At 43.8% G+C, this 27,185-nt stretch overlaps 1 protein-coding gene across 2 annotated transcripts; it reads left to right on the top strand.

Annotated features, from left to right (window-relative positions):
* The first annotated feature begins 120 nt into the window (after positions 1–120).
* LOC116832691 (SUN domain-containing protein 2-like) lies at positions 121–22,424 on the top strand. 2 transcript variants are annotated; one of them, XM_032793603.1, is made up of 11 exons: positions 121–238; positions 1,989–2,122; positions 3,082–3,198; positions 3,783–3,854; positions 5,542–5,605; positions 6,418–6,550; positions 7,879–7,960; positions 8,248–8,351; positions 11,571–11,738; positions 12,299–12,394; positions 22,349–22,424. In XM_032793603.1, the coding sequence occupies exons 1-11, from the start codon at positions 162–164 to the stop codon at positions 22,394–22,396; spliced, it is 1,095 nt and encodes a 364-aa protein (XP_032649494.1). In that variant the 5' UTR covers positions 121–161; the 3' UTR covers positions 22,397–22,424. The 2 variants fall into 2 exon arrangements, with proteins under 2 accessions (XP_032649494.1, XP_032649491.1); XM_032793600.2 differs by lacking the exon at positions 22,349–22,424 and adding an exon at positions 13,089–13,820.
* The last annotated feature ends 4,761 nt before the right edge of the window (positions 22,425–27,185 follow it).

Below are 27,185 nucleotides of genomic sequence, written 5' to 3'. Positions count from 1 at the left end.
TTATATTTAACAATGTTTCTTGTCATCCTACATTTTTTTACAGGCCTCATTGATCCAAGCTACTTTGTATTGATCACTTTGAACTAATTAAAATATCCCTATCTTTATCTCCCAGGCTGAACAAGGCAGGTTCTGTGGGCAGTTTCTTTGGAGGAAACACAATGGAAAGGCGCAGTGGAAGACTGGCCAGCCTTCAAAAGCAGAAGCCCAATATATACCGAGAAACAGGAGTGAGGAGGTAAGAGGGGGCCTTGTGGCTGTCAGCATATGTTGGTTTTTAAGAACTGTATTAGAAAATACTTCAGTATATCCACTCTGTATTTCAGTCCATGCTATTGCTATTAGTGGTCTTGCAGATGCTGTACCACCACATGTGCTCGGCACTATACAGACACACATAGGAAGAGATGGTCCCTGCCAGCCAGAGAGTACAACCTGTAAAGACAGGGTGCAGGGAAGGGGATGCAATGTACAAGGAGAGTCGCTGACATTCAACTTGCTGGGACGCTGATTTTTATCAGATTTGAAACTACTTAAATGTTTCTTCTCTTGCCCATCGAAGAGAAGGCATTTCCTTCTTTCCTATCCCCACCTACTCTAGTGTCATGAACCTAACATTTTAAAGACAGTCTTGGGTACAGATAGGGTGGGGGAAGAGGCCAAATGATTATTTTCCTGTTGGTACTGGAACCCATAACCTCTGACATAGTCAAGGGCCATAGTGCTAAACCATTCAGCCAGCTAACCTAGGATGTGATACTTTATATTCTACACAAAAAGCTAGAGATCTGTCACACACTGAATAACAGAGTGATATAACAAGGACTTCATTATGCTTACAAAATACATTTACAAGTACCAGTATATCATGAATTATCCTAAATAAAACTATTCAGTTTAGCGAAATAAAAAAAATTGAATTACAGAAAGACAGCCCTTGTCAACAGTTGGTAAAAAATGCTAGCTGAGATAACCACAGATTTTCCCCTTGTACCAATAGCAACCGTTGGGAAATGTTAACTTTCTAATGGATTCTACTATAAATACACTTATGATGCATTATCCTTGTTTTTGTTCATATACAGGACTCACTCGTTTGGAATTGTTCTGAAAGTCATCAGTAAAATTCTCTTGCATTTGCAGTACCCAGACAGAGCTATGGAGCTGATACTCACAACTGCCAAAGGGGCAATGTTTAAAATTTTAATCTTGCTTTGCTTTTAGATCATTTTACTGTAATGTTTTCTGTGCTCCCTAGATCCCTAAAGGAGCATTGCTGATATGGCAGTGATGCTGTCTAAGGCAAAACAGCATAAGTTTTAAGTCTGAGCACTGTGTACAAACTGATAGTCTGAAATGAGCTCCTCTTTGCAGAGGTTCTATCCCATTTCCCTGGGGTTTGAAGACACTTTTGGATGTGGCAAAAAGGAATCTGATAACTTCCCTACACCTGTTTGACAAGGGTTCTACATTTATTTTGCAGTGGTTGCTATTAAAAAGTCAACATTTCCTGGGTTACTATGCGGTGGTACCAGAGATACCACTGTTTTAATGCTTAAACTAGGAATTAGCCATTGTATCTCAGATACTCCTGCCAATGATAATCACTGTCTGTTGGCTTGAAGGCTTTTTATTTGGTAGCATAAAAACTACCAGTGACCCAGACCAATGTGGACATCCCATTATGATCAATGGAAAACTAGCATGCATCTGAAATTCTGGGCAGTAAAGAAGATGTATACTAGCTGGGATAGCCCTAGAACTTCTGTAGCAAGGTAAATCAACTCTGGAACATTCAGCAGCAGTCTACTGTCTACATGGGATCTCAGTGCCATGTCTTCCTTAAGAGAATTCCCCTTGAGGAGTGTGCATGGATAAAGGGTCACGACCTTTAATGAGGGGAAATGCAAAGTTTTTCACTGGATACCACACAGTCTTCACTTTCCTTGGAGAGGGTCCCTGTCATCATGGTCTCCTCTCTCCCTTAGGATTTTCAAAAGACCGTACAGGAGCAAGCACTCTTCTAGTGTCACACGATTGAAACAACACTGCAGCCCTGAGCAGGACCATTGTCCACACAGCGACAGAGATGCAGAAGACTCAACAGAGCAGAATACCTGCAGTTAGTTTATACATCTCTCTGTCTTTCTCCTATGGCAAACCCGAGCAAGGGTGTTGTGCCGATGAAAGGCATGTGTAACCTAAAGTGGTATTGAGATGCTTGGAGGTTCCCCATTAAATTGTCAGGCTCTCTGGCTCTGCCAAGGATCAGGTGGCCACAAAATGGCTTGCAACTGCAACCTCACCTCAATCTAACCCAGGTGTAGAAGAGCTGGTTTCCAGGATCTGGCCCATTACATTGTGCATTTAACAAAACTATGGGCCATAAGTAAGATAGCAGGCCAGATATGCCAATGCTACCTATTCCTCTGGCTATAATGTAAAAGAGAAACCAAGAAAATACAGGGATGGAGAAAGTATCTCCTGTTTGACATGGAGGCTGAATTAATGAAGTGATGTTACTATGATAAGTGCAGGGAAACAGTCTCATCAGCTAATATTCTCTTCAAAGCAGCACCTTGGTAGGCACTAATGCCAGGGCCATGATGTGTCAGAACCAGGGACAGATCTGGTGAAGTATGTTGACAAATGGATTTGTTTCTTTGATAGGGGCTTTAGCAGCTATAAAATCTGTATAGGATGCAAGTGTGTGACTACTGGATACAAACAAAAGCCCTTTAAAGTGGAACATGCCCTGCTTTGGAAACCTGTTTCTGACTAGCCTTAAATACATCTCAGGGGTGTAGAGTGGGGTCAGAGTTTCTAATCCTTTACATGGCCTCTTGGATTTTGTGTCCCGTAATAGAGCAACCCCAGGCATCTTGGTAGTTCTTCTCCCTGGATTTTCCAGCTGTTATTAATTAATTCTATTACCGTTATTTATTTAATCATACTCCAAGTGTGCGAGGCATGTCAGAATGAAGAATGATAGCACGAGGACCCTGCTACAAAGGGATTTGCAGTCTAAATTCCCGCCTCCCTTCGTTAGTGTTACTGAAGTGATATTTATCTAATTGACAGGCACAGAGCTGCATGAAGGAAGCAGCTGCTCCAGCAAATGTCTTCCTGAAACCAGCACATTGGTAGACACCACCAACAATTCCCCTGTGTTGCACAACCAAGGGCATATCCCGTTAGGTATGTTGGAGTAGATGGACCACAGGTCAGTTCCAGTAGGGTATTTCTTGTTTCAAGGGGACCATCACAAAATCACTGACTATTCAGGATTTCAGAGTTAACTGGTCTGAGAAGTAAAGCTTCAATATTAAATCTACTGGCTTCCTTTAGCAGCTGTATTTCTCCCTACCCTCTTCATAGCCTTGCCCTAGCACCCTCACACTGTCCTTCTCTCATAACAGCAAGGAATAATAGCTACCCTTTGTGTCTGGCTGCATCTGTCCCATTACTAACATGACAATCTGCTCTGCAGCCGCTAAGGCAACTGGACGCTGAGATTTTGTTCTGCACTCTTCTGTTCAGACACTACTGTGCAACCACTGTGAAATCCATTCTTCCGGCCCCAGATACCAGACCAAAGCCAAAAGAATCCCCGGGCTCCTCACTGATGCCAGGGATGGGTCTCCTGCACCAAAGCAAGTGTCATAGTGTTCTGCAGGATCACTCTGATTACAGTCTTCTATTGCTGGCCTAGTTCTAATGACAAAGATGAATAAAAAATGCATTGCACCAATTTCCATGTGGGACTGTTTTTTCCCCCCCAGAGGAGCAGTCCAGGAGAGTGATGAAGATGGTTGCTTTTCTGGCAATAATATTCCTGTTGGGCATCTTTTCTGGTGAGTGCTTGAAAGGATTTAAGGTCAGGGTTAAACTTTCTTGCTATACTCAGAATTCCTCTTATCTGTCAAGGAATTGTTTCGTTTCATCCCAAAACTTGGCCCATGGCTAAGGTCATTTAAAACTGGAGTCCTTTGGGTCCTCATCTTTCAAAATATTTTTATTATATTGGATTTGGTGCTGATGAAAGACCTGGAAAATGAACTCTCCCTTTTTCCCTCTCACCTACAAGGAAAGTAGAGTCAGCAGCTGCAATGTAGATTATCCTTTCAAAAGGCCTTACTCCCTACCCAAAAGAACTGCCTTTGTAAGTGAGAGGGTACTTTAGTCTCCTGGGCCAGTTCAGTTCTTGGCTTCTTGCTGAGAATGCTATTTATGATGTCAATGTTTATCCACTAGAAGCTGGCCTGCCACCGAATAGCTGATAGGTGGAAATGATTTTGGGTCCTTGATAGACCAAACCTAGATGTAAATGATCAAACTAGTAGTGAAAGACTCTCATAATCCCACTGCCAATCCAGTTCTCTTTCCTTCTTCTGTAAATCTTGTATCTGACTTATGAGGGGCAATGCTGAAACTTCTGTCCTCTGTCAGAGGAGCACAGTGGGCCATGTATCCTGGAAAGAAGGGACTCTGAGAAGGACTCAGGTGTCATAGTGGATAACCAACTGGACACAAATGCACAGTGTAATGCTTTGACTAAAAAAGCAAACACAATCCTAGGATTTATAAACAGAGAATATGACACTACCTCTATAGGCCGCACTGGTGAGACCATTACTGGAATCCTGTGCCTAATTCTGATGTCTACAATTCAAAAAGGGTATGGGAAAAGGTTCAGAAAAGAGCTTTAAGCATGATTCAGGGGTTAGAACCCTGCTTTTCAGTGTGAGATTTAGGAATCTCAATCTATTTAGCTTATCAAAAGTGAAGGGTTAAGAGGTGACTTGGTCACCATCTGTAAGTGCCATCATAGGGAAAAGATTTCTGAGAGTAGAAGGCTCTTTAATTTAGCAGACAAAGGCATAATGAGATCCAGTAGCTGGAAGCTGAAGCCAGATAAATTCAAGTTAGAAATAAGGCACAGATTTTTAACAGTGAGGGTTATAAATCACTGGAACAATTTATCAAGGGCTGTTTGTCAGATCCATCACTTGAGGTCTTTAGATCAAGACTGGATGCCTTTCTAAAAAAAATATGCTGTCGCTTAGCCAAAAGATAAGAGCTTAATGACTGAATGAAATTCTATGGCCTATGTTTACGCAGGGCTAGATGATCAGAATAGTTCCTTCTGGATTTAGAAACTAAGAACGTCCCCCTTCAGGTCAACATCATCCCAAAAGTACATGGATTGGGCAGCTCTGGCATTTACTTCTGACTTAAAATCCTTTAGTCCTGCTTTAATAGATAAATATATTGACTCTAAGGGTTGCTGTTATTTGAGGAGTCTCTCTCCCCCCTGCCTTTTCTTTTCCAGGACAGCAAAAAAACCTGTCAGCTAAAATTTGTGTGTATTCAACTTTTCAGGGCACTTTTATCAATCTAAACCAAAAAAAATTACATTCTTTGTGTTGTGGTGATATTTAGAATGTGAATAATGCTATGTACCGTTATATAATCCTGCACCATATATATACAGCTGCTGACGCATGCAGAAAACTGTTAACCTAGCTATTTTGTCTCTAGCATTTGTGCATGGCTTTCGCTTGCCCTCTGGGACCTGCAAGCAGCAGATGCAGTTGAAGCTCAGGTAAAAAGGTTCTTTGAAGTGAGCTTTGCTCACCATAACCTGGGGTTATGTAGAAAAGGGTAAAGCACCAACATGGTTATTACAGTCCCAGGAGCTCTGACTGGTCTCCTGGCAGCTTGTGCTGTGATGGGGTTGACACAACAGACCCTAGTTCAAGTTTCTCTTCTGAATTCTCAAATGTGTAACCTGTGGTGTGTGGGCTGGAAGCTTTGTAGTGTGGGAGCTGTATGTACTGACTGAGATCTGGGAGAGGTGAACTCTAGCTAAATCCAGCTCTCTTCTCTTCTCTTCTCTTCTCTTTTTCTTTCTCATGTTGCTTGAGCCAGAAAGAGTCTTCCTTTGGCTTACCTGGTGCAGTTGCTGCCTTGAAAGACCATCAGCTTGATGCTTCAAGGCCTGGTTGTGGTAACATGCAGGATGTGTCCCAGACATAGGGGAAAGGGATGTACTAATGCGCCTATGGGAAAGATCACATTCTGCTGCCTGCCATTGGGGCACACTGAGGTCATTACTGTACTGCCCCTTACTTCAGGGACAAGAATGAGAGCCCTGGAGAAAGCACCCTCCCTGGAGACAGCTCTTCCCCAAAGTCTACGTTGAAGAAAATGGCCTGGAGAGGGGCACAGAGGTTTGGAAGGCCTGAAATCCTGACCTTTGTGGCTCACCTTCTCTCTCTGTCTTCACCTATGTGCAAAGGCGTCTGCTTCCTGCCCCCTCTCTGTGCCACTGGTGGGGGTAGCTTGCGTACACACTGTGTGACAGCTTAGTCTGAAATGGCATTTCCTGATGTCTGCTCATTGTTGTTTATAAAGACACCAGAATGAGATTCTTCAGCAACACCTTCAGCGGGAAATTGATGACTTCCAAGGGCAGATCACTGAGTTGCAGATTCAAGTAGCGACTCTAGCAAAGATGCATGGACAGCAGCGTAGGAGGACAAAGAAAGTGAGGACCAGACCGTGTGTAGTTGCTTTTTATATTAAAGTCTTAGAAAATGGACCTAAGTCCAGGTGGGTAATACGTTTACATGGCTTTGAGAGCCTTTCAGGAATGTGGAAACTGTCTGGGGACAGCCGTGGCCCATCCATGTCAGCCCAAATGCCACTGCTTTGAGCTTCTTTATATTAGTGTCAGAACTTCACCTACTGCTACACGATGGCTTTCATCTATGTTACATTTACTTTAAAAGTGAAGGTACCAAACCCACCCATTCCTCTAGAAAGCAATCAGATTGCGAGGACTTTTTTGAGCCATCCGATAGAATTGAATAGCAAAGGATAGCCCTGCTACTGGAGGGGGCTCAAACAAAACAATAGAAAGGGAATAACTTTCTATGAAATGTTATAGGTTTTTAGAATAACTTCTATAGAACCATACTGATTTAATCTTGGTTACATTCTAGAGGGCCTTTGCATGCGGGCAGTCCTGGAGGCTGGAGTCCTCTTTATCCACAGAGGAGGAATAGCCAAGGCAGTGACAGTGCTATCCACTCCCACATACCCTTCCATCTCACCCTTCTATTGGAGAACACGTCTGTGTTGGACAGAGGAGTCCAGCTCATGCGACTCATTCAGTCCTGTTTGTTGTTGTTAATTAGGAATCATGTTTATGGTGGTGCCTTAGGGCCACCCAAGATAGGGGGCCCATGGTGCTAGGTTCTATACAAAGAGAGTAGATAGTATCAGTCTTTTCCTCCACGAGTTTGCAATATGTAGAGAGAAGACAGCCACAGTGTGGGGGGAGGAGGAGAACACACAATCAGAGTGAATGATACAATGGTGGCAAACATGGTGATGATAGTGGCACATTGTGTTTTATTTTGTGGGAGGTGGGTTTAGTTAGGAGGAGATATGCCAAATGGAAAACCAAGTAAAGGGAGAGGGGAATGGAAGGAAAAGGAGTGTAGGAGGGCAGGACTGGTGTAAAAGGGACAAGAGTGGAATGAAGCTGAGGTGAAGAGATTGAGGGAAGGGGAAGGAAGGGGTGGAACAAACAGCCAATCAGCACAGGCCAAAGAAAGTCCAATCCAAGCTCCAGTGCTTCACACGGAGGCTAATTAGCACCAATTATGTTAATAGTCTAGGAGATCTGTCCACTAGGACTAAGGCAACCAATCCTGTTATGGGGATGGCTGATGGATGCCACACTTGTGCTGCAGTGTGTGGAATGCAGCATCATTGCTGACTTGTTGAGCAGACACCCTGGAAAATAACTATCTAAGCCCAGATGGGATGTGTCTGTTCAAGTACCCTCATTTGGTGTCTCCTTCACAGCATCCAGTAAGGTCAGTGGACAGTTGGGTACAGGGCAACAGTGACCGCATCCAGAGGGAGGACTTTGCTCTGAAATCATTGGGTAAGCCAAACTCGAGTAAAATGGGCTCTCTCCTCTTCCACAGCGAAAGATGCTCTCAGTTGGGGGTGAATGGAAGATAAATGCCCAAGCCTAATTCCTATTAGCAAGCCAAGAGTTATATCTCAAGAATAGACTTCAAAGTCTATTCCCTGTATATATTAGGGAACTGCATATCTGCCTGGTGCACATATGCTATTGTCCAAATGCAACTTATTCTGGAGCTGTTCCCTATGTCTTCTGGTATGTCTGGATGTAAAACATTCTCACACATGCTGTAATATCTGCAGGTGCCTCTGTTGTGAAATACAGTGAAAGCTACAAGACAGGTGCACATATCTGTATATTTGGATTCTGCTGGGAATATTCACGATCTCCAGATGTGATTCTACAGGTAGGAATGCCATGAAATTGCACCTGTTTGTTCTCTTTTGGTGGCTTGATCCTCCCTTCCCCCACCACCTCCACCAGCCCTCACATGATATTGTGGAGGCAGGGTCCCCTGTCCAGAAAGAGACAAAACATAAGTCTCCAGCTGAGCAAATTGACCCCTCCAGATTAGATCAGCTGTCTTCATTAACAACAGCACTATGAGCAGAAACAGGACCTGCTAAGAGATCTAAACGGGGTGTCAGCTATCACAGTGCCAAATGCAAAGCTAATGGCTGACATTTCAGATGAGGATATTCCTCTAAAAAACAAAGTTCTCAAGAGACCAAGCTCACAACTGTCTCAAGTTTGGGACACTAGAAAACAGACAGGTTTCAGAGTAGCAGCCGTGTTAGTCTGTATCCATAAAAAGAACAGGAATATTTGTGGCACCTTGGAGACTAACAAATTTATTTGAGCATAAGCTTTCGTGGGCTACAGCCCACTTCATCGGATGCATGCAGTGGAAAATACAGTAGGAAGATATATACATACACAGAGAACATGAATCAATGGGTGTCACCATACACACACTAACAAGAGTGATCAGTTAAGATGAAAAGAACAGGAGTACTTGTGGCACCTTAGAGACTAACAAATTTATGCTCAAATAAATTTGTTAGTCTCTAAGGTGCCACAAGTACTCCTGTTCTTTTTGTAGAAAACAGACAGAAACTACATCTACCCACAGTGAAGAAGGGATGAGTCCTTCCACATTGATGCTCTAGGAAGAGAGGCTTTTGTAATAGGGAAGCCAGTCTACTTTCCTATCCTAGAATATCACTGTCCCACTGAATGTAGCATCTCCCTGTACCACTCTGGTACTTTGATGTCATTCCTAGTTGCCAAGGAAACACAGAATTCTCAAACTGGGGTCTTGGAAGCAAGGCAGAGGAGGAAGGAGGGAAGGGAAGAGCAGTTGAGGCCCTTTTCAAATATTCTGCTTTATAGAGATCAAAATAATTCTGAAACTTAAGACCTAGACCAGGATTGAATCAGAATAATTTAGAATATTTGACTTTGTTCCAAAACAAACACACAAAACCAAATCCTGCATTTTTTTAAAAAAACGTTAAAGTTGTTAAAGTGATAATATGGTCACCTATCACTTCAATTACAAAAGTCAGTTGTTAAAAAGCAAGCTAATTTCTAGTTCAGAGCACCATAAATCTTCTGCTGAGACAATGCATAGGGACACATTCTAATCCAGAACAAAGAAATGCATGGTTATAACTTTGTTGAGAATAACTTGGTGTATGTAGCATAACAAGAAAAGTTTGTAAGACTGATATTATAACATTATGTAGGCACACTTCCATTATGATGGGTGTGAAATAAGGCTGTTGTGATGCAGTATATACTTCTTTGTTTGATTAGAATGTGATAGTCAAGTGGGCATCAATGTCCTTCACTATGCATTTCCTGGCTTATTAGGTGACTAAGTTTTTACTTAGCAACCTTAATGGGTTTTGTAAATGAAGTCTTTTGACTTGAGAGCTGAGCTGAGTATCACTTATTTAAATAAATATTTCGTGTTCTATTTTGTGCAATTAAATGAGACTCTTTTTTTTTAGCTAAATGGATGAGTGGGCATCCATATTATTCAATTAAAGTAGTGAGTGACTGAAGTCAAGAAAAGACATGGATCTACTTTCTTAGGTCCTGTCTGCACTAAGGAAATGGCTTTAAAAATTCTCAGCATTGCTAATAGTGGGTCAGGTTGTTGTTACTGGCCTCTCAATTGCATTGCATGGTTACACACTATTGACTGTTATAGACTATTACTCATGTTACACCTTTGAAATCATAATTTCACAAGGCATTAACAGAACTCATTTCTTCCCTAACCCCTTGACTCACTATGTTGAATTGCCAGAAAGCCTTCTTTCAGATAATGGGATGCCTTTTGTATCAAGAAGGTTTGAATGCTTTCTGATGGGTATTGGTACAACACATTATTAATCAGCTGTGTACCATCCCCAGGGAAATAGGGTAGTGGAGAGACTGCATGGGAGTCTGAAGAAGTAGGTTACATGTATACTGGATACTGCATTAACTCATGCTTTATATGATATTTGGAGTAATCTCATAAAAGTGTTGGGGAAACCTCATTCTACTGGCTCTTCAGCCAGCCTCTGAGGACCAGGTTGTCTATGCTGATGGAGAAGGTTCAGCCCACCCTTTCACCATTCTTGAAGCTGACTTTTGAGATGAGGAAATATGAGTTTTCAACAAGTGTGTCATGCAAGATTCCAGGCATTCTGTCCTGGACAAGCAGTATCTGGCAGCATTTTTCATACTCGTGACATGGCTGCAGGGTACGGAGTGCAATGAGTGCTTTTACCCTGGGGAGAACGTGGTGTTAATCACCAAGATATACTGCCTGCTGCAAGGGGAACAGATGGGGAAGATTTTCTGTGTATGATGATGTCATGTGGGCAATTGGAGAAGTTGTGCCACAGCAACAGCATCCTTCTCTTGAAGTGCATCAGAGGCATAACCTATGGCTGGTGCCTCTTCCCAAGTACTGCTGAGCTTTTGGAGAGAAAGGAAGGAAATTGTGATGACTGGTGTGCATGTCGCCTTCCTGCTTCCTGCAGCCTGCTCCTTGTTCCTATTCCTGGATCCTTCTCCCTGAACTCAGTGGTTCTGTTCCTGGTTAAGTCTCTGTAGGTGTGCACAGCATTGGGTGTGTGCAGCTACTCAGGGCCTGCTGCTAAATATCTGCTGTTTGGACTGTTACCATGATTTGAGCTAACCGGTTCATGGTTATTACATGTTTTGATTGACAACTTATCTGCGTGTCTTGCTTCATTTGTGTGTGTGTATGTGTGTGTTTGTTTATTGGTCTGGGGCGTATATATACACAAGCCCGTCAAAGGCATTTGCAACACCATCCCATTGCACTCCCAGAAAAGCTCTAACTGACCTGATATTAAAAATGTCAGCAGCCATTTCCTCTGATTTGTGACCTTCACAAGAACAAAAAATCTTTCTGTTCCCCATTTTAATATTTTGATAGGGACATTGGCAACCTGGAATTTCTTTGCCACCAGAATATTTTGCTTGTGATACGGGGTCATGTAGCTAGCGAGTCATAAACTGTCATATCCGAAGGGACCACTAGCCCATCTAGACATGTCTGAAATGCGATTCACTATTTTATATTATGTATGGGTTCCAGCGGGATAACACTCCAGGGAACTGCTGGGCCCTGCGTGGAGCTCGTGGCTATGTCGTGGTTAAATTATCCAGAGTCATCCATCCGCTTGCTGTCACGCTGGATCATATTGCCAAGGAAGACTCTCAGACAGAAGAGATATCCAGTGCCCCAAAGAACTTTGCCATCTATGTGAGTAACCTTCTTAACTTTCAGAGTAGCAGCCGTGTTAATCTGCATCTGCAAAAAGAAGAGGAGTACTTGTGGCACCTTAGAGACTAACAAATTTATTTGAGCATAAGCTTTTGTGGGCTACAGCCCACTTCATTGGATACATATAATGGAACATATAGTGAAATATAATAGCCTACCAATTAAGCTAACGCTATTAGCTTCTTAGAGTTGGTAGGACAACTCCCACCTTCTCATGTTCTCTGTATGTGTATATATATCTCCTCACTATCTGTTCCATTCTATGCATCCAGTGAAGTGGGCTGTAGCCCATGAAAGATTATGTTCAAATACATTTGTTAGTCTCTAAGATGCCACAAGTACTCCTTTTCTTCTTACCTTTTCTAAAGAAACTGACCTCTGCATGCTTGCTGCTCGCTCATATGTCAGAGCTGGTTGGTACTGAGGGCTGATCACACAGTGGGATTTGTGGCATGCTGCAGTAGCCTTTGATCAGCATGTTGTCTGTCTCTGGCCCTGGAATTGTTGAAATTCCATCCCCTTCCTGTTTCTTCTTTAAGGGGCTGAAAGAAGGCTTTGGAGAGAAGGGAGGCGCCTTCCTAGGGGAGTTTGTCTATGATCAGGAAGGGTTCCCTGTCCAAACATTCAAGCTGGAGGTATGCTTTGGAGTTGAAACTGGAAGAAGAATGTATTGCTTCATTTAATCCAACTGTGATGCTAAAAAATATTTGTCACAGTGACAGGGCTAGCAGCCCCTTGGTCCCCTCTCTGGTCTCTCTCCGAGTGCCTCCCCTCTGGTGTCAGGCCTTGTTCCTTTTATCTATCCCAGAGTGGGATTTTGCAATTATCCCATGCTATAGTACTCTGTGGATCAACTGTTATTGCCCTGAAGGGCTGACTGAATTCGGGCACCTGTGGTTCTTGCCTTTGGGAACCAGTGACCAAACAACCTTCTTTAAACAAACACAGTATTTATTTATCCGTAGGAACAAAGTACTAGAGAAAAGGATTTAAAAACCCAGCCTACTCACATCTCCCTTCCCATAACTCCTACCATCCCATGATGGCAACCTAGGTAGGTCTCATTTCTCCAGAACTCCCAGTGAGCTTCTGGGTCTGCGTCCTCTTTCCCTGTGGATGCTCCCTCTCCTTGAGAGTGGCGCTCTTTAAACTCTGCTATTTTTTTTTTGTTCTCTTGTGTTTAAGGGCCTTGGCTATTCCTAGTCAAACCATTTCATAGGCTGGTGAGACACCAGAGCCAGAATCTGGCATTATCCCTTAACAACTCATGAGTGTCCTTAAGGAATAAACCAGTGAGTTTTCACACATCTGGTTCTTTCCTTCCCTCAGGATGCAAACACAGATCGATTTGGATACCTACAGCTGAGAGTCCTGAGCAACTGGGGTCACCAAAACTATACGTGCATTTATGGGCTTCGTGTGCATGGGGACCCAGCACTCTGACAAACCTGCCAGCAAGAATCCATGCAATAAATAATTACTTCTGGGTAACATGTTCACTTTGATAGTGTCAGTCTGGCCAGTAACAGCCAACAGAAGCAGTCCTGTTTTTTTATATTACTTTTGACTCACTCCAGATTGAAGAAGATGCTTAATGAAATATAACCTGATTCCTAAAATCCAACTTGTGGCTATGGGCAGAAAGTGACACTGTAAAAATGGCACCTTCTTACTCCACCAATCTACTCCCAGAGTATTATCTGAATCCTATTTGCTGATTTAATTGGCCAAAGTAAGTTTTAACAAGTCCAATTAATACAGTACTTCTTGGAGAGACTAAGCTTGATTCTGTTCCAGCTTGTGTGCCATCGACAGAATTGTTAACAAGGCTTCATTTGTGGAATGGATATTACTGTTGCTGATGCATTAGTCAGAAAGAACCCAGCTGGACTTTCAAATTCCAATGGGCTGGGCCATTAGTGTAGAAATATAATTCTACTTGTAATTTTGAACTGGAAAGGGGAGCCACACAAGAGTGGAGCCCACAATACAGTTTTTAGCGTCACTTTTCAGAGCAGAACCACTTTTAAGACTTATTAGAGACATTCTTAGGCAGTCTATGTGATCAAAATAGGCAAGCACCCATGCTGGGCAGTCTTGGCTACCCAAAAGAGATTCTTCTTCTTAAGGAAACACTCAGTCATCTACTATTAAAATGCACCTCTGCATGTTTGGAAAGAACAGTCATCTCACTAAGTGCCATTTTATATACGGTGGAACCCCAAGTATGCTAGTCATTTTCTAAACAGGAAGAAAAGGGGTGAAATCCTGGCTTCACTGAAGTCAATAGGAGCTTTATTATTGACTTCAGTGGAGCCAGGATTTCATTAAAGGGCTCTGCCTTGAACAATTTACAATCTAAAAAAAGACCTAAAGGGACCCTTTAACAAATCATAGGACAGATCTTTGGTTAAAAATCAGCATAGCTCCATCACTTTACACCAGGCGAGGATCTAGACCCACATATTGTAAACACCTCTTTATTAGATTATCACAAGTGCAAGAATTTCAGAAATCCACTTATCGCTATTTGTTTCTTTATTTTTTTTGTGTCAAAGCAGAGAGAAATGAAAATAAAAGTTTTTGACATGTTTATAGTCAGTTATGCTTTTAGGTTACTAGTGCTGCAATGTTTAGGTTTCAGACACTACAGCTGGATGTTGATTTAACAACTACAGTCTTCACTGTAACTTTAAAAAAATGGTGTCAACATTCCTACTGGTTTTATGGTTTTCTAAATTTATTTTTTACTGGCACAAATTTAACTTGATTGTGTCCTTTTAAACTCTTGCTGAGTAGAGACAACTTGTTACTGGCATAGCAGTGTCTCTGTAACTGCTTGTGACTGAAGACTTCTCACTATCTCAGATGACAGCATTTCAAAATAAGTCCTTTGGCAGTTTTTGCCATGCCCTGATGTCTGTGGCCCCCTACTGGAAAAAATAAAGTACAAAGCAAATCTAGCTGTTTGGAAACAAATATTTTTTTCATTGAACATGGCACATGTCAATTACTGGTATCACACAGCTGCCACGATTGGGAGTGCTTTGAAACTCTAATAGGATATGGGTTACTTTATACTGGTGCTTTCCTCTTCAAGAGACTTTGCACTGTTCTAATAATACCGGTAGGGAAAATGTTTGTTTGTAACTGTATCTGGTTTCAATTTTGATTTCACATTATGCCAGGTAAGAGATGTTCATACAGTCCTGAGATGATTAAAATGGACAGCACTAAATCTGCTGTATTTTAGGGATTTAAACATCTTCTCCCTAAATCTGTGCTTTTTTTTTTATAAAAAAAATCCAGACTATTTTCTTCAGAAAGTGAAAATAAAAGAAATTTTTGCTGCCTTTATTAGTACAGTCAAATTCATCCCACTCTGTCTGGCAGCAGTTATTACCAATCAGTAAGACACCCTATAGATTACACTGTATATGCTGCAATGATAACTAACATTCTTTTAAAAAGAATATATTTTCTCAATAAAAACTAGTAATTTCATGTGAATGGCAGAATGCCAATGGTTATGACCTGTGGAAGGAAAGGCCCAAAGAAAATGATGGATATTTGTGATTATTTTAATATACTCTGATAATATAAGTTTTCCTGCAAGCAGCTGTGTGTGTGTTAAACTCTGTGGTCAGGTGCTCTCTCCTGCTTGCATGGGTCTGGAGGCTCAAAGGGGATAGAAACTGATGGCGTTTCACCTCCTGAGCATTGCCCTAGCATGATGGAGTTTGCTGTTGGTGGGCAGTGCTCCGGAACCATTGTTCACCATCATGATTTAAACATGGGGCTCCATGCGGGTATGGGATTCTTCAGTTTGCAGCTTCAGAGCTTTAGCCTGTGTTTTACTTAACTGGCAAATGTCAGTGCGGTTCACAGCTTTTTGTTAAACAGGGTTCAAAAAAGAACTAGACAGCTTCCAGCTTCTGCAACTAATGATACAGAGACCCTACAGGCAACAGCCTCATTCACTACACAACCTGATTCATCTCCAAAGCTACAGAAAACAGGGGATTATAATGGATAATTAGAACTGGTCGGCAGTCTCTATCTTTTATGTAGCAGGAGAGAATAACACCCTCCACTACAAGAATCACTAGTTGGAATTCTATGTTCTGTGCTATGCAGGGCGAGGTCAGACTAGATAATCATAAGGGTCCCTTCTGGCCTTTTACAATCTATGAAAATTCCTCAGAAGCTCTCTAAGAAGTTGACCTGTGTCACTCCCATTTTATAGTCTATTCCTAGGTTACTCAAGTTATTTCATGATCATATCAAATCTTCCATCACTGATGTAATTAATAGCCCCATGGACAACAATGAATAGGAAATCCTCAGCATTCTTTAGGAAGTCTGGCTTCCGTATTGTTATACTGTATGACTAACTCCAGCAGACCAACCGTTTTTTCCTTGATTGGGCCACAGATGTATTGGTCCAGGGAGAATCATTCTGTTTGGCTCCATCTTACATGATCTTATTGTCAAGAGAAGCAATTTTATGTTGTCTCCTTGAAACCTGTAGTGCACAAGAAAATATTGTTACATTTTTTAAAACATAAAGCTAGGAAAGCCTGACTCTGCATGTTCTGTCTATCGAGAAAATGTGCATCATTATTGCTGTATTGAAAACTGAGCAATTACACCAGAAATACTTTTACCAGCAAAACATAAAAGCAACAGAATCTCCGATTCAAATGGTTTCATGTGTCCTAGCCTCCCAGAACTTATTTCCAATATACGCTAGTGTACGGCTCACTAATGAACTGGTTGCCATGGCAAAAATCTTAAGTATTGAAAATGGGCATTTTGCAATGGGCTAAAAGTTCTCAAGTACTTTGTGATAAACAGGACTAATTAGCTGTATTTGATATATTGCTTTGACAAAGTCTATAACCAGCACCGCTTTCTGTTATAGAATTATTTAGTCTCTTTAGAACGCTGGTGTGTGTAGAAAAGGCAAATGTATACCCTGATAAACGCATGCTACAAAATATTTCTTGCTGTCCACTTTGACAGGAGATAATAAAGATTTAAATTTATGAGGCCTGGAGGCTTTGTCAGTATCACCCTTCTTAGTTGGAATACATTTATTTGTATGAACTAAAATGTGTAGGTAGACTGAGTGTAAATTGCAGTTAATGATAAATGGATGTTTAAAATACGTTCATAGATATATAGCCAAGACTGACCTATATTTCTTGAAAGATATAGTGATTTTGGCTCCTTCAATTTTAGGTGCTCAACTTGAGACATCTTAAAGGGCCCAGGTTTTCAGAAAGTAGGGACTCACTCTCTGACTGTTGAGTACCCAACATCACAAGTCATTTTTGCAAATTCAGGCCAGCAAGCCTCAGAATTCTCAGTAGTCCTGCTGTGATGTTATAATGACTCCTTGTGGGGCCTGTATTACAGCAGTTCAGGCAACAGATTCTCTATTTCCAATCTTGGCAAAGTTAATAAATTGAGGAGCAGTGGTACAGTCCCCAAGCTCCTCTTTAGCTGTAGCAATTCCCTGGGAATTTCTTCTCTTGCTTTCTGCTGAAAGGATAACCAACCTACTCCGTTACTGTAAATCCGCTGTTCCTATAAATGAGCCCTTTTGAATTCTCTGGCACCCGAGTGCCAACATAAACATCAGGGTTAAAGATTCTGTAGCAATGAGACAATTCGTTATTTGTGCACATTTTCTCTTATTTATAGTAACAAAAACATTAGAGTATCTTATTCATTTGTTACCCATTCATGTTTTCCTACATTTTCCTGCTCACAAATGATCTTTTGGGGGGAAGAGATAGAGAGAGATGGAGAACAAAACAAAAAATCAAACCAAAGCAAAACCCCCTGCTTCTGCCAATCAAATACTTGGGTATTATTAGTCATTGCTATTAGCAATTTTACCTGTTAATCCACTGTTTAAATATCATGATGATAAAGTACAAACTGTTCTCAGTTTTGCTTCTTCGGCACGACAGCTGGTCTCCTTTTACTATTTTATACTCATATAATCAACTATAGCAGGGGAAAGATCCCACCTGTATTTTCTTGGCTTGAAATTAAAGGAGGAACTGCTTTGTCAAATATAGGTCATGATCCTGCAAAGAATTGTTTATATGCCTTGCTTTATGCATTTAAATAGTCCATTTGAGTTCAGAGTTAAGCTCATGCATAAATCTTTGCAGGATTGGAAGCCCAGTATTTAAAAACATAGTAGTCTGTCTCTGAGTCTTTGAATTATTGCTTTCACCTTTACCATGCAATGGCACTTCCTTTTGGAAGTCAATGTCAGAAATGTCCTTGTTAGGAAAGTTTATCACTCTCCTGCCCTCTGGAGGTGGAACTGCTGTACTGAGTCAAATTAGAATTGAGTGCTTGGGGATGTTAACCATGTTCCAATTAAAATGTATAGAATGAGAGAATTGTTTCATCTATCGTTATCAATGGATAAATCAAACCAGATCTGTCTTGTAAAGAAATGTTTGCAGCCAGTTTTCCCCGCCTACTGCACTGTGAGAGTGGAGGTGCTTCCAGGTAAGCCAAACCACCAGCTGTAAGAAACAGAGAAACTCTTAGGCAGTAATGAACCAGAGTGATTTGCTTTCTCAGTTCTGCAGGAGCTGAAGTAGCCAGCATCCCCAGAGTTAGGCCAGGAATCTGAGCAGCAGGGAAGGTGACAAAAACTGCTGCATTATCTAGGGTGACCAGATGTCCCCCATTTTATAGGGACAGTCCCGATTTTTGGGGCTTATTCTTATATAGGTGCCAATTACCCCTCATGCCCATCCTGATTTTTCACACTTGCTATCTGGTCACCCCAGCATTATCTGGCCATGTCTATGGTTTCTTTCCCCAATTTGCAATTTCCTGGGATTCTCTAAACCTTTTATCATTAACTCTGTGTCTTGCAGATCTCAGAGCATCTCCCTGCAGCTCTGGCACTTCTGCTTTTCTGCTGTTCTAGGGAAAGACTAGTTTAGAAAGATCTGTTTCCCTGAAGACTTACTAGAGTGGCCATTAAAAAGCAGACACTCAGCTGTGGGACTAACTCCCCCACTCATGCCTTCTTTCAGGTGTTCCTGGTGGAATACAAGCCTCTGAGGAAAATGATAGCTCTGAAAACCATGAAGAAGTCAGAGCTACTGGATAGGGACCTCATAAAGAGGTCAATGGGAAATAAATCTGTGGTTGTGATGCACAAAGTTACGGCCATTTCCTAGGGACTGCAGGAAAATGCCATTTCTAGGTGTTAAAGGAGCAGGGGATAGGGCCAAATGTCACTGCCTGGAGCTTCCAGATTTCTCAGAACTGAGTAATGAAAGAAGCTGCATGTTTGACATTGCCCTGTTGAGTGAGTACCGTTGAAGGACCTGACCTGGCATTTCCAGGGCTAATTTTTCAAGGTGTAACAGAAGTTTCAAGTGGCTCCTGATGCCCCCACTACTTGATTCAGCCTCTGCTTGAATGCATTTCTCTAGGCTTTGCCATTTGCAAATGCTGGAGACAATTTACTCCTCTTAACTATAACCCTGGCTCTGATCTTGTTTGGTGCTGGCAGCCTAATGTGGAAGAAGCAGGTACTGGAGGCTGTCAGTCAGGAGAAGGTACCTGGATTTGGTCCAGCTTGTTGGGGACTTCCATGGAGCATGTGTGTGTTCTCAAGAGTATGCTCCTGGTGGGGATCTGTTTACCTTCTGCCAGGTGCAGAGCATCACAGAGATATGGAGTGTCCGGGAAGGGACTATGACTACAATAGGGATGTAGAAATATGACCAAAAGAGCCCAGATTCTTCCTTCCATTGATACAGTCCCTGGGGGCTATTAAAGATTCAGAAGTTCTGACTGAAACAAACTCACGAGTGGCAAATAGCTTTCTCAAGGGAAAAGTGTCCCTGCAGAGCTGGGTTTCCTCTGTGACTGTGACCCTTAGAACATATGAGCTGACACTCCATATGCCTTGTTCTGTTCAAAGGATGGGCATGTAATACCACCGCTGTGTGAAACTAGATAGGCCCAGCTGTGGTTCGAAGGTAATACATTGCATCGTTTACATGCCATAATGCAATTTATGACCGTACCATAATACCAACATAGGGCACTTGTTCTGCTCGCACAGTCCCCATTAACGTCAAAGGGAGATTTACCTATGCATGTGGACAGGATTCGTCACTCGCAGGGCTCGTGTGGATTTCTTTAAAATATAAAGTTGCTTATGGGTGTCTTTAGATACTATTTATTAGATGAAATCTCCATCGGTGAGCCATGGGCAATGTCCGGTTCAGTGAAAAGATGAGAGGCTTTGACACAGCCACAAACTTTCCTTCTGTGTAAGCTGTAGGGCCTGATCTGTTTCTGCTGTTATACCGTTGAGCAGTCCCCCATTGCAGGGCCATTGACAGTAGTGGGAGCAGAATGGGGTCTAGAAAGACATTTTAAAAAGGCTGCTGCAAAGCCAGAGCTGAAGGCAGGCACTGAAATGAGTTTGTTTTCTGTGATCCTGTTGCACAGGTTTTGTGCAGCAAGCAATGGATCATTTATAGGTGCAGAGTTTTGGGCTGACCTATCCTCCAGCCTAGGGGAGGGGACTTTAAAAGAACATGAAAAATGGGGGAAAACAATTCCTGGGTCCCTTTCCTATTGAATGCTGACCAATCCCTCTGCTCCCTGGTGGGGCATATGGTGCTCTAGCCAGGTTGGGAATCCTGTGAGAAGGTCAGAGAGAGTGCAGGATTCTGATGCAAATTTTCTAGCATGACATCAGAGGGGAGGAATTTGGGGAGGAGGGAGGCTTTCTTCTTGCTGTGGCACCAGGAAAGCCTGTGCTACCCAGAGGGAATCCTGGTAGGCAGCAGAAGGCATAGGAACAGTCAGGGAGAAAACTTACAAGAGAAAATCCCATCTGAGGGCGGGACCTCGAGCTTTTCCCCTATCAGTTTCAGCAACATCTTTCTATTCTGGGACTGGGCTTCTACCTAATCCCACTGCAGACCTCCCACTTGGTCCTTTTCCATTTCCCTTTGTGTTTAGGGAACTCAAATTATCAGCCGGCCACTGGGAACAGACAGGTTTGTGAAGAGAATCAATTTTGGCTTTCACAAAGAAGGGATCTGACTATTCACATGGGTCACCCTGCCACCTTCTCAGAGCTTGGGCACTTTGCAGATTCATTTTCCATGGTGTTTAGCTTGAGTCCTACAATCTGTGACAAATATTGCAGGCCTGCACAACATGCGACCCGCATGGGCTCACTGTGTGGCCCATGGGGGGTGAGTAGACGGGCTCACTGTGCGGCCCACAGGGGATGAGTAGGCAAGCGGTGGGTGATGGAAGGGGTCTGAAAAGGCGGGCGGGCTGTGATGGGGGGGTGAGGTGGCGAGCTGGGGGGTGGGGGGCTGAGGAGATGAGTGGGCGGGCAGTGCCAGGGGGTGTTATGTTTTAGGGGGGGCTTGGCGGTGCTGGGAGGGGTTCGGCAGGGCTGGGGGAATTCGGCCCTCAGCTGTTTTCTTTGGAGTAATATGGCCCTCGCCGCTTTACGAGTTGTGCAGGCCTGCTCTACTGCATTACAGAGGTTGCATAGGCTGGTAAAGTGTAAGCAAGAGGAGGCAATGCACAACCTCTGGGAAACATCTCACTGTCTTTGAGACCTGCAGAAGAGTTCTGTGTAAGCTTGAAAGCTCATCTCTCTCACTAACAGAAGTTAGTCCAATGAAAGCTATGACTTCCCCCACCTTATCACACTGTACCCCACTCATTTAGTTGTCCTGCTTTAATTGGTATTTTTAAATACCCTTCCCTTGATGCTACAGGTGTGAAATGCCCAACTGGGTTTTCAGCCAGCATAGAGACAAAAGCAACACGAACTGATTGATAAAAAGGACATTTAAAGTCATACTGTAAGCCATAAATACCTGGGATTCCCCAGAGAGCAGTGCCTGTCCAGAGGCTGCTGGGGGTATCCTCTCCCCTTCGGGGACCATTTTGGAAAATACTCAGTATTTGGTGTGTTCCAAAGGTGTGATTACAGGAGGCCGAAATAACAGTAATCAGACAGATGGCTGAAATGCAGCATCTTCAGTGGACTCCTCCTCCTCATCTTATCTGCCATTCTAATGCTGCTAAAGCACCCAGTAGCTTGTACACAGTGAATTACCATTCACTAAGGAACTGTGTTTTAAACTCATTCCTGGGGTCACACCTGCTTTGTAGTAGATATTGCAGTGCCCAGGTCTTCTGGTTTTCAAACAATGAACGCATCAGGGTGGGGTTTGTCAATGAGTTAGATATAGTGTCATGTTCACCCACAGTTGTGCATTGCTTCTGAAGATGTCTTTGTGTATCAGCTTTGCCTCCCCTTGCTTCCATCTCACCAGCCTGCCCAACCTGTATAATGGGGTCGAGTGGTTCTGTTGCTTTGTTACAGATCAGAGAACTCCAGCTACACAATATGGAACTTTGTGTAATTCTCATTTCCTCAAAGCTGGTAGCAGGAACTCTAATATTTAGCATAGCCCCAGAGCGTAGTGCACTGGGGAAAGGATGGGCTGTGGGGGCATTGCCTGGTGTCATGGATGTTCTCGTTTTTGCAGGTGTTGACAGGTGAGAACACTATGGACAGCATCTGTGGCACCCCATGACACTATTACTCTAGAGGTCCTCAAAGGGGAGCCATGCTCCAGAGCTGCAGATTGGAGGGGCCTTGGAATAATTCTCAACTAGCTCGTGGTTGGAGCAGTAAGTGCAGGAGCACGTGCTATTCTTTTTCAGGTGGAAAAATGAGAGTGAAATTTGCAATTGACTTGGGGGTGCACTAGCTTTGTGTGTGGGCTTTGATACTTCTCTACAAGACAGACTTGTACAGGAAGTGAGTATATTAAATTGCAGATCAGGTGTAAATTCCTGTTACATGAAGGTTTTCTGGTGCCTTGACAGTGCATATTGAATTCAGAAAGGGCTTTTCCAGGGACTGGGTTAAGAGTAAGATTTTCAGACGCAGTGATGTTGCCCAAGAGAAGTCATCTCCACACATCAGCTCCAATGATTTTCAGTGGCACGTGTGCTTTGGAAATCCCATAAGAGCATTTTACTGAGCTCTGTTTTCCAGCTTTTAACCTTTGTTTAGCACCCTTATTCTCCTGGTTACCTCCTTCGGCGCCGATCTCCTTATGGATTTTAATGGAGAGGCCTGAGTTCATCTGGCTCTCACCTCCAGTTCAGCGGGGTGTAACTTCCATATTCTCTTCCCCTATAAATTTGCTTGGCAGTTCCTCCACTCCCCTCACTCTTTCCTGGCAGAATCACCAGGGACCCTTGGAAAGAAGATTCTAACCACAGTGTAATCTCCCGTTACTTGCCAGATAGTTGGAGATTCCCACGGAATAACACAAACACACACAATATATTCAACAGAATAATTTTATTGAACAGGAAGTAAATATCATAGGGTAAAACAGAGCTCTTAAGGTCACCAGTGCCCTCCCCACACTGATAATACCCCTGAATTTCCCAGTCATGTGACCTGATATAGCAAGAGTAAAATGTGGTAGCCCATTGGTACGTGTACTTCATAGGAACCCTTGAAGTTCTGTGACGACTATATCTTCTGTGCAGCAATTAGCAACTTGGATGACTTGGTGTTTCAGTACAGCCAAAAAGACTCAGGTAGGATAAGATGCTGAGACCTCCACAGGTTTAATAGACAATAGGTAATAAAATGCCCAAGACCTTACCCCCTGGCCTGAGGACACAGGTTGTGGACTAGGAGGTCTCCCAAACAATTCTTTTGACTCTGTAAGTAAAAGGTGGTGCACTCACACTCTGTGAGTGATTGACAGGTTCAGAGATGAATCTGGACTGGTCAGCAACTGCAGAGGGGCTGACAATCTCAGTTGGCAGGTGTCCTCTTCACACAGGAATCAGGCTGCTTCTGTTCCAGAGATGACCCCCTCACCATAAAGGACTTCAGGGATCAGGTGCAAATTACAATAACTATCCTAAAACTCCAAACCTCCTACCCTAGAGCTCAGATCAGTCACAGCAGGTGGGCAGCCCTGGGCTAGCAGCCAGAGCAGTACATGCATTGTGATGACTGATTTATCTACAGAGCTGACAGGGCAGGGAGTTTTCCCAACAAAACTCTGCAAACTGGGAGTCACCTTGAGCAGGAAAAGGACCAAGCTGCGGGATCTTGCTTTCAGGTACCCAGAGGCCAGTTCTCAGGGAAACCCTGCATGCAGGCCTGGGACTCTTAAGCTCACCACAGCTAGCTTTTCAGTGGCTTGTTCCAGACTCCTCCAAAATGGCTTTTCCCCTCTCACAGTGCTCCTGGGGGCAGACATCTCCCTAGGGATCTTCCTTATTGGTCAGACTGGCTCTTCTTCCTGGGATTTTACTTGTCAGTAAGTTGACTCTAACTCCCTCCTTTCTCCCAAACACTGCTCCTCCTCTGAGCAGGCATACTGGTGGCCATCCAGCTTTTACCCCCGTGAGCCAACTGGCGCCCTATTGCATCAAAGAGTGTCTCTCCTCTCCCTGTCTGGGTTGCCTAGTGCACTCAGAGTCTCCGTTGGGCCCCCCTTCCTTCTAAGGGAAGAGTGACAAGCATATAGAGACCCAGGAGCCAAGCTCCTTGGGGTTACATTGCAAAGCATGTGATGAGCTCCTGGGACTTTGATTGCTTGGCTAGATCTTTACTCTTAAAGATAGATGCATCTGGAATGCAATACTGAGCCCACTGAAGTCTGACTTTGACTGAACTTACCAGGCTTTGGCCCTGATTGTATTGAAACCACCAGACCAAAGCTACAGCCTGAGGTTTATACAAACTGAGCAAGAACCTGAGCAGTGAATCCTTAAGACTCTCTCTTTTTTTTTTAAAGATTTCTGGGTTGAGAGGACATTCTTGGGGGTTTGCTAAGTAGCAGTCATCACTCGAGGGTTTAAACGCGGACACACCAGGGACCTCCACAGCAAGGGTCCAAGAGGTTTGGCGCTTTTCTGCTTAGTAATAGAGTATTTTACACATTAATTGTACCCACATTTCACACATTCTGAGGCCATCTCTTTCTTTGGTGTTTGGAGACATTTACAAGCCACCCAAGCCCAGCAAAATGGGAAGCAGCCAGCCGGTTTATTTGTTTTTCAGCGGGGACCTAGCAGGGTCAGGCTTGAAAATGCTTCTCCTCTGTTTGGAATATGTTAGTGAAATAACCTCATTCCCTTCCAAGTCTGAGCTGTGTCTTTGGTTCCTCCTTGATCCCAGGATCCCTTCTCTGGAAACGACATTGAGATCATGGTGGAGAGTGGGCAGAGGTCTGATGCCCCAAGTCCTTCTCAGCAGAGGCAACCTCTGTAATGATCAGTGAGAGGAGAGGGAAAGCTCATGTCTGGTGCCTTTACAAAGGTGCGTAACTCTGGTCTAGCGCCATCTGTGGCCCTCTAGTGGCATGAACGTGAACTGTCAGGTCAGAGGGATGAGATTTCGGGCCCTTGGACTCCAGGAACTGGATGCATCTTCTCTGGGGCCTCTGTGGGGTGATGTCCAGACCCCTTTCTTGGCCAGAAGACAGTTGTTGTGAAACATGGGCCAGTAGGAGAAGGTGGGGGAGTACAATGGGAAGGAGAGGGCGAAATAGAGGAGCGGAAGCCAGCCAGTTCGGGTGTGGAACATGCTGTTTCTAAGTGAATTTAATAGGCTGCCCTGGGGCATGTGCCGCTGTCTCCCTCTGTGAGACCCAGTGACTTAAATGTCCTGCTACTCGCTCACTGGTGAAGGGGTCACTCCTTTCTTTCAGGGGAGGGGTGAGAGAACGGTATTGCTGGTGCTGGATTCAAACCCTGAAGCCACAATGCGTGATAGGAGGGCAGTGCTTGGGCTGGGTGGGAGTGTGGACACTGCAGGCCTCACAGCACCTTCTTTTCTAACTGGAATCAGCCTTTCTCTCTGTTTCTGGGCCTCCTGCCCTGAGATCTGGGCTGTTGAGTTTGGGACATGTGTGAGAGCCGGGGAAGTATAGGCAGTCCTTGGACATATGACATGACTGGTTCCTGAAAATTGTGTCGTGGGTCAAAACGTCATAACTCAGAGCTGCAATCCACTCCATTGTGTGACTGAGCATCATAAAGTCAAAACCAATGGCATAAGTTGAATCAGAGTGTCAGTACAGAAACTTGTAAGTGCTGTTCGTCGTTAAGTCGAACATCGTAAAGTCAAGGACTGCCTGTAGATGGATCCTCTGCATAGGGGGAGGTGATTGTTCTGACATTCTCCACAATGTTTACCAAAGATGTGCAGCGGCCCTGGGGGTGATGGGAGCAGGAGAATGAGGAGATGAAGAGCCACCGCTTCTTCCAGGTACCGAACCACAGGATGGGATTTAGGTAGACATTAACTATCCCTTCTTAGGCTCCTCACAGACTTCTCCAGCCTCCCTCTCTGCTCTTGTTTCCTCTCCCCCTCCCCCATTGCTCCTTACACTCCACCTAAGCCTCCATGCTCTGTCTCCCACTCTCACCTTGATGCCTTCTCACTTTCACGCACCCTGCAGTTGTGTCCAGCTTCTTATCTGCCCAGACCCTCCCTCTCTTCAAATCCCTCTCTCAGCCCCATTTAATAATAGTCTTTTGCCTTCTGAAGCACCTCCCAGGGGCTTGGAGAACTTTGCAGATGCTCATTAATTAAGACTTGCCTGCCTCTTGTGGAGTTCCACCACAGATGAACTTGATCTGTAATCCCTACAGTTATCATGCACCAGTTAAGCCAGGATCACTTATTATATTTGTTTCTTTTTAACTATTAGAGAGAGGTGCCATACTTCCTGAGGCATCATCAGAGCTCAGAACCCAGTGATAATCCCTAGTGTGAGTATCCTGAGTTGTGTATGGTTTTGCATAGTGCAGCTTTTAAATTGTATCAGCTCATAAGGTCTGCTAATAATTTGAGGGGGCCATGTTAGGTGAGAGATGGGTGTGGAAAGGTGCAACTGGAAGATGAGGATCTGGAGGTGGGATTGGAGGGAGGAGAAATTCCTCAGGGCTCAGAACACAGTTATAAATCCCCACCTGTTCCAGTCCAGGAACAGCAGTTTTACCCAACACATTAGACAGATATTGCAGGAGTTTGGGGCAGGGAGAAAATCAGGTCAGGAGGGTGTGTGACCCTGGCACACAACAGAAGCCAGGGCATGCGTGGTGCAGCTGGTTGTGGGTATCCCTCGCAGGGGTCTCTGGGCTGCAGAGGTGGGCTATGAGCATGCTGTGGCTTGCCCAGTGAAAGAGAGCGTCCAACGGAAGGGATGGGGCCTTGTCGGTGGCTGTAAATCCCCCTGTGAGGGGTGAGCCTGGTGCCTGTTGCAGCCTGATGGGTCGGGTATTTACCAGGGAGGTGCTGAGCTGCTGCCCTGTGCCATCCCTGCAAAGACTAACAGA

This window comes from Chelonoidis abingdonii, chromosome 10, assembly GCF_003597395.2.
Source record: "Chelonoidis abingdonii isolate Lonesome George chromosome 10, CheloAbing_2.0, whole genome shotgun sequence".
NCBI lineage: Eukaryota > Metazoa > Chordata > Testudines > Testudinidae > Chelonoidis > Chelonoidis abingdonii.
The sequence above is the reverse complement of the archived record's forward strand: the minus strand, read 5'-3'. Positions and strand labels throughout refer to the sequence as shown.